Source organism: Anoplopoma fimbria, chromosome 1 (genome assembly GCF_027596085.1).
Source record: "Anoplopoma fimbria isolate UVic2021 breed Golden Eagle Sablefish chromosome 1, Afim_UVic_2022, whole genome shotgun sequence".
Lineage (NCBI taxonomy): Eukaryota > Metazoa > Chordata > Actinopteri > Perciformes > Anoplopomatidae > Anoplopoma > Anoplopoma fimbria.
In genome coordinates this window covers 7,119,446-7,126,730 of record NC_072449.1, presented here as the reverse complement: position 1 = coordinate 7,126,730, position 7,285 = coordinate 7,119,446, and the positions used below count along the sequence as shown (strand labels likewise).

At 37.5% G+C, this 7,285-nt stretch overlaps 1 protein-coding gene across 1 annotated transcript; it reads right to left on the bottom strand.

Moving 5' to 3' along the window:
* Positions 1–438: 438 nt before the first annotated feature.
* LOC129094673 (beta-galactosidase-1-like protein 2) lies at positions 439–6,065 on the bottom strand. Its single transcript, XM_054602970.1, has 18 exons — positions 5,884–6,065; positions 5,577–5,645; positions 5,368–5,463; positions 5,178–5,286; positions 4,990–5,082; positions 4,825–4,906; positions 4,552–4,616; positions 4,290–4,374; positions 3,861–3,998; positions 3,672–3,752; positions 3,411–3,514; positions 2,728–2,874; positions 2,554–2,625; positions 1,967–2,045; positions 1,563–1,650; positions 1,137–1,251; positions 686–802; positions 439–549 (listed from the first exon to the last, which is right to left on the bottom strand). The coding sequence occupies exons 1-18, from the start codon at positions 6,045–6,047 to the stop codon at positions 439–441; spliced, it is 1,815 nt and encodes a 604-aa protein (XP_054458945.1). The 5' UTR covers positions 6,048–6,065.
* Between the last annotated feature and the right edge of the window lie 1,220 nt (positions 6,066–7,285).

Here is a 7,285-nt window from a genome sequence, read left to right as displayed (position 1 = left end):
ATAGGTCCATATGTCCCAACCAACCTAACTTGTAAAACTTTAATGGGACTTTATTTAACAATCTTAAAATGAATATAGAATAATGGCATTAGACTGCAGGGCCTTGTGAACACACATCAATTGAAAAGAGAGAACTAAGTATATTATTTCTAATCAGAGCCTAGTGAATACTAAAACTGAAATGAAAAAAACAAGACAAATCAATCGATGTTGTTGCATTGTTGAATTTAAGGAAACAGAATTAATGGCATCAATGGTGACATGTAACATGTCACTAAACTTTTGAAGAAAAATAAACCACACTGCAGTATAATAGCAATTGGAAATATGTGTAGTGAATTAATAGCTTTGAATCAAATGACAGTAACTGCCAGTATCAATAAACTGTCCCACAATGTGTTTGCATAAAATTGCTTGTGTTGTTGCTGTACATTATCTTCACAGCAGTGTGCAAAATGGGAGTTTGTAAACATCAATTGTCCTTCCATGATCAGGATTTTCAGCAAACAGTATTTTGTCGTCCACTTTTTGTTCCTCGAACACGATTATCTAAAAGAGAACATCAAAAATACTTATTCTACATATTGTACATACACGATCTGCCACCAATTATCTAGAAAAAAAACTAAAAAGCAGAGGTGAAATTCATATATTGTACATAAATCATTCATATACATGGTTATACCTGATTCTCTCCAGTTCTGAGCCAAGGTCCTGGGAGATAAAGGAAAAGCTGGGGACCAATGCACCGATGGCGTCCGAGGTTCTGCCCATTGACAAACACCACTCCTTTACCCCACCCCTGTGAATGGAAACACTGGTATGATCAGTTAAAGGACAATGCGGAGTGTTTGTTTTCCAAACTGTAAGAAAATACCTATCATTAACAGTAAGACACTGTTGTAGAGCAGTGAAATTTAAGGCAAAACAGAATGTGTTAAACATTATCAGTATGCTTCAACATTTTTTAAGTAGATCAAACATACAGATATAACACAAACACTAAGTTACATCATATTACTGTATATGATTTTAAACATGCATGCAAGATACTGTATTAATTCTTAAATATAAGAAACAGTAAATCAACATAAGATTTCCCTAGTTATAATAGATTAATGTAAAATATTACATACAGGGAGTCTGATGAAGGTGTCTCTGGGAGGACCCTCTACATACAGTCTGGCCTGGAAAAATCCTGGAACAAATGGCGACTTGAAGTCCGACTTCCACTGACCTGAAGTCATTAATCTGAAAAAAGATCAAATATTCATTTGAAACACTCACTGTAATCATGGGAATTATGGTCCAAGAAGGATTTGGCAAAACATAATTGAGTTTTGCAGTTCAGTTATTTATCTATTCATTTATTCTTTGATAGGTGTGGTAAAGAAGTGTTAGGATTTGATGTATTTCATTCGATTTGTCTTTTGATTTCTCACCATTTTCAGGGGGCTTTTCACCAACATCCATTAAGTGCATTAACTATTTTGCTTTTTCAGTGTCCATGAACAAGTCTAGTACTAGTTCATTTTCACAGAATGACTATTCAGTTTACCAACCTTTTCATAAAGTCTGGCTTCATATCCAAACAGAAGATGTTAAATCCTGTCAGAGGGGTGTGATTCAGCAGAATGTCTCCCACAATACCTGTAATACAATATGAGGTTTTGTGATGGGCCACAAAACATAGAAAATGTCAGTAATTGTACATAATGGTAGTGATTTTTCAGTGTTATCTGAACTTTTCTGATACTTCTTCTGGCTTTAACAATGTTAAAATTAATGTTAAGAATGCTTTGATTCAGTTCTGAAAATAGATTATGAAATTAAGAGTTCAGGTCTGAAATATAATAAGCAATGCACAATGTGTATTCATAACCTCAGATGACTCAGCAGGATAACTAGCCTTAAACCAATGTGTGGTAGGCACAATGCAAGACACTAATACTTGAAGGCAGAATACCTTTGCACTGTTCATCAAGAGCTTTTCCATAATTCACTCTTCCACAGTTCTCCACAAGCAAGCTCAAGGTCTTCTCCCCCTTCAATGCACAAAACACATTGAGTGTCATTTGGAAAGTTATTTGGTAAAAAGTGATTACAATGAGACAATTTGATATTTCTCTACTTATGTGAATATGCAAAAATGAAACTAGTGAATAACAGAGAATTCTCAAAATGCAGTGAATACAGGAGAATCTAAGAATCAAATTCTGTTGTAAATTCCTCTAAGCATAGTTAAATACTCCAAAATTGGAATCTGCTGGATAACTCAGAAGCCCTCAGTATATGTTTAAATATATAAATTTGGCTATTTAGTCATTGTTTACAACATATTGGCCATACCTCACAATAATGAGCTGCCAGCGTTGCTAAATTAATCATAATCCTGCAGATTACATTTCTTTTTTTAATAACTGTTTTCAATTATGAATAATACATCTGGCAATCTGGCAAGTGGATATTGCATTATCCTGCTATATTCCTAAATTAAAGGATTGTCAGAAAAAAAATTCAAACATATGGGCACTTTATTAGCCCTAACAGTACCTGTCCATCAGGCAGTGTCAGCTCATGAGTCTTGTAGTCCAAACAGCCAACACATTGTCTGTCCACAAAAACCTAGAGAACATGAAAAGTCAAAATGACAGTATTTTTTGTATAACATCAGAAAAATATTTTGAAACTATGTATTGTGCGTTTGTCTGCCTGTGGGTCTCTTACCAGTGCTCTATCTCTGATGTTGTTCCTGGAGTTTAGGGTTCCTCCACTGGTGATGGTGGTTTCATACAGCGTGTAACCATATGACTGACCACTGTTATTGTTGACAGGAAGATTCTCCATGCTCACCGGCCTCTCTGACCTGTGTGGCTGGATGAATAGTCAAACATTCTGACGTATTATATACAAGATACAAGAACACAGTAAACATCAGTTCTCTGAGGACAATGAAATGAAATCTGTATCTGCAGAGTTATACAGCCAGAGAGAAAGATATCATCGCTGCAGGGATTAGGACGTCATTGTCACTGGATGAAATCATACAAGATATGTATGCAAGCATGACACTGCAACACACTTGGACCACCAAACAGCATATGACAGATACTTCTGGAAAAAAAGCAGGTGTGTTGACACCTTAATGCATGACCAAACCCAGACTGCCAGTTGTGAGACATCTGTCTTGAGCATGAGCAGCATTTTGCTACTCTCTACACAAGTGTAAACACCAAAGCAGACACACAGACTTATAACAGAGCTCTTTTGTCCATCCGAAGCTCGCCACATCTTACATTTTGCTCTGATCCCAGTAGGGCCCCTTTATATATCTGACAGGATGGATAACACATTTTTCATTATATGTATCAACTGTCACAGTAGACAGGTGCTCGATGCCTCTAGCGTACCTTGGTGAAGTGCAGGCTGTCCCACAGTGACAGGTGCTGCTGGACGGCAACAGGATCGTAAGCTTTCCTCTCCTGAGGAGTGGGCTCTACAGGAAGAGGCTCAGCTGGAACACAAGTTGGCAAAAACATTTCATTAATGCTTATTATGGGAGACTCAATTACTTTAGGAAATGCAGTCATTAAATTAATTAAAGGGTGTTTATGGTATCACATACAATCTGTGATAGAATCAATGCATTTGGATGTTTAAAAAGACATTACAGTGGTACTGGCTGAGTAGATTCCTCAAGAGTTGATATTTTAGGGTGCAATCCCCAGCCTCAGATATCGGAGCGTCGTAATCTGCATATAAAATGTAAAAAAAAAAAGCATTTGTTAAGGGGAATCATACTCATATAAGAAAATTAATTTGTTCTTTGGTCTCTGAGCTCTAAGGTCCTTTTAACCTACCATAACTGGTGACCTGAGGTTTGTAGGTGCCAAAGTCCATTCCTCCATTCATGAAGCCAAAATTGGTTCCCCCATGAAACATGTACAAATTAATGGAGACACCTCTCTCCAGGATCTCTGACACAACAGCTAGCATATCTGTAAACCCAATAATAGTTAAGGATGTCATTACACACGCAAAGTGAGCCAGAGAGCAATATGCAGCAATGAAAGTGATTTTCAGTAAGGCAGCAAGTCTCTTCTCCGCAGGTTGAAGTGTCCTTGAACCCAACAACTCATCAGTGACAATCTGAATGTCTGAAAATGGATATTGTCCATTGTGAAGCTGGTAAGTGTGTAATACAACGAATGGAATGCAGAGTAATGCTGGAATGTGCTCAGCAGAAAAGTTCACTGGAAAAAAAAATATTTTGAAAAGTGTTTCCGTACCCTCAGCATGGAACACATGGTGATGTTCTCCCCAGACGTCAAACCAACCCGACCAATACTCCATCACCATTAAAGGTTTCTGGGGCTACGTAAAGCAGAACACATGTCAGTATTAATACACATCTTACTTTCTACTGCAATTTAATGAGAAACAAAATCTGACATTATTCTTTAGGGCTTTTATCCAGTGCTCGTACACAATACCACAGTATGTTATGCAGAAGTAGAAAAACAAATAACAAAGACCATTACAATCACCTACCTGCATGTCAGCTAAGTGCTGGATAGCTCCGAAAGACAGTCTCTGAAGGTTTATTGTTTTTAGAACTGAAATGAGCAACATTTAGATCAAATGAAGGACAAAGTCAAACAATGAAACATTTCATTATGAACAGTAATCTTCAAAAAAATGTTTTGTTCATATAAGAAGAACGATTCAATCATAATAAAATAAAATAATATACTTTAAGGGGTTAATTATAAAACATTACAAAAACACTGCTCTTTTGACTCGAGGGTTATTTATCTTCATCACCTCCATCCATCCCTGCATATCTCAGGCCCTCCCAGTTGTCTGAAGTCAGCAGGAGCTCCTTAATCCCTCTGGACTGGAGACACTGCAGGGAAATAGTCTAAATTAATTGTATTTTAATGTAAATGTCAGTTAAAAAGAAACATTGCAATGTATTATTCAACTCACATTCCTTATAAATGGCATGTATTTCTCATCTTTGGCATATGAACCATACTCGTTCTCAACTTGAACTGCAATGATTGGGCCTCCCTCTTCAAACTGAAAAAACAAAAAAGGAATAATGTTTTTTTGTCTCTCTAAATCTCAAATTTTCTTTCAGGAAATATTGTATGAAAGCTTTGAGTTTGACTTACCATCAGTGGTTTGATAACTGAGACAAGCTTGTCAAAGTAGAGGTTGACAGCATCTACAAATCCAGGATAAGTTGTCCTCAACTGCATGCCTTTATCCCGTAACAACCAGCTGAAAGAAACACGACAAGAACTTCTTGGCAATACTGCTAATATATGGCAATATTTTAAAGCAATGGGAAAATGGTGTTACCTTGGCAACCCGCCCAAGTCCCATTCAGCGCAGATGTAAGGTCCAGGACGCAGGATCACCCACAGACCCATCTCTGCTGCTAAACTGACGTAGGCCCTGAAAAATGCAGACATCTTCTGCTTCATTTCAAAAAGTACTATCCTGTCCTGCATGTCTTTTGGTTTTATTTAAATCTACAACGAGGAAACACAAGAACATGAAAGCCTTACATGAGGTCCAACTGATCCTGAAAGTTGAATGTTCCTCTCTCAGGCTCATGCAGATTCCATGGCACGTATCTGAAGAAGCAAGCAGAAAAAAAAAAATCTTTGTAGCTTAGAAGCAATAGTGTGGCCCAGTGGCTCGTAGAAATCCGGATATTTGCTTTGTTTCTATTTAATTTTAAGGTGAAATGTTTCGTAAGCCATTTCATATAAACACATTTGATTTAACCTGATCTGTGTTTGACCTTCTTCAGTAACAGAATAGTGACAATCCTGTGATATGAGGCAGAGTCAAGTTGCAGTGGGAGCCTACGTGGTGAGCGTGTTGAGGCCACAGGCCTTCATCTTCAGCAGACGGTCCTCCCAGTAGGCTCTGGGGACACGGAAGTAATGGATGGAGCCCCCCAGGATGAGGAAAGGTTCTCCCTCCAGAGTGAACTGAGAGGAGTTCGCCCTCAGACCCTCCACACGGCTCATTCTTCTCACTTCAAGGTGATGTCTGGCAGGGAAAAACTGTCAAGATAAATTAAAACTGAAAAGGCCATCTTCTGAAGCATGTCAAACATGTTAGATTATATAATTCAAAGGTGTTACTGTAATAAAACCTTACAAATAGTAAGCTATTTTAAACCATGCATCTGTGATATATCAGACATAGTATGAACAGAAATGGCACAAAGTACATTTATTTACTTACCAAGACTTAACATGAAATTCCAAAATGCCGAATAACAGAAAATCTCAATTACATCAAAAGTATTGTTGTACCATGAAGCTTGCCTGGGAGCATTTGGAGAGAGGATGATGCTGGGAGGCCTCAAACACTGTGGATAAGGGAAACTATTGTTGTTTCAGAACAAAAAAATATAATAGTGCACTGTCTCTCTCTCTCTCTCTCTCTCTCTCTCTCTCTCAGAGTAGGGAGGCATCACAGTAATGTTGGTCTCATGATATCGTTTACATAAAGAATGTGCTGGTGCCCTTCAGTGGTTCTAAATGTAATGACAGACTACAAATAGGGTACTGTGTTAAACTGTGGTCACAAGTGAATGTGTGTCATGTGATTCAACTTCTCTACCACATTTAGGATGTAGTAAGGGTGTTTATTTTTGTCCTTTCTTCTGAGAGCACATCAGCATTTTAAGGTTATTGATAAGATGAAAAGTGAACACCATAGAACAAGGAGCAGCACGGCAAATTACAGACTAAAAAGGCAAATAGTATGTAGCACATTCGTCTGTCCTTTTCATTAATCACAATTTAAGCTAATCGCTCACCAGGGATGCTGGGATGATGAGTTGAAAGAAGACGTAGGACATATTCAATTCTAAAAAATGAATGCGAGGAAAAAGGATTTAAGGGACGTATAATGAAGATGAATGGACTGATCAACAAGGTGAGAACAAGACATTTGAGACTTCATTTATTCCCCCCCCCCCACACACACACACCTCATTAGAAAGCATCCAGGGGAACTGTGATGGCAGAAGGAGACTATTAGGAGTATTGCAAATATGACAGAGAAAGTCATTAAAAAGGACCTGGAGAATAGTGATATTAAAAGAATGTTTGTAAAAACAACGTGCCGTTTAGTCTAGTATATATATATCTGGTACTGTATATATATATACAGTATATATATATATACAGTACCAGTCAAAAGTTTGGACACACCTTCTCATTCAACTACTTTGAAGAATCTAAAATATAAAACA

What these genes read in the sequence shown, in the direction of transcription:
- LOC129094673 (XM_054602970.1), bottom strand. Translation starts at nt 6,047, where the DNA reads ATGAGCCGTGTGGAGGGTCTGAGGGCGAACTCCTCTCAGTTCACTCTG. An exon ending in CAGTTATCAAACCACTGATG is followed by an intron (nt 5,083 to 5,177) that starts GTAAGTCAAACT and finishes TTGTTTTTTCAG; the next exon opens with TTTGAAGAGGGAGGCCCAAT. An exon ending in ACAGCCTGCACTTCACCAAG is followed by an intron (nt 2,875 to 3,410) that starts GTACGCTAGAGG and finishes CTATTCATCCAG; the next exon opens with CCACACAGGTCAGAGAGGCC.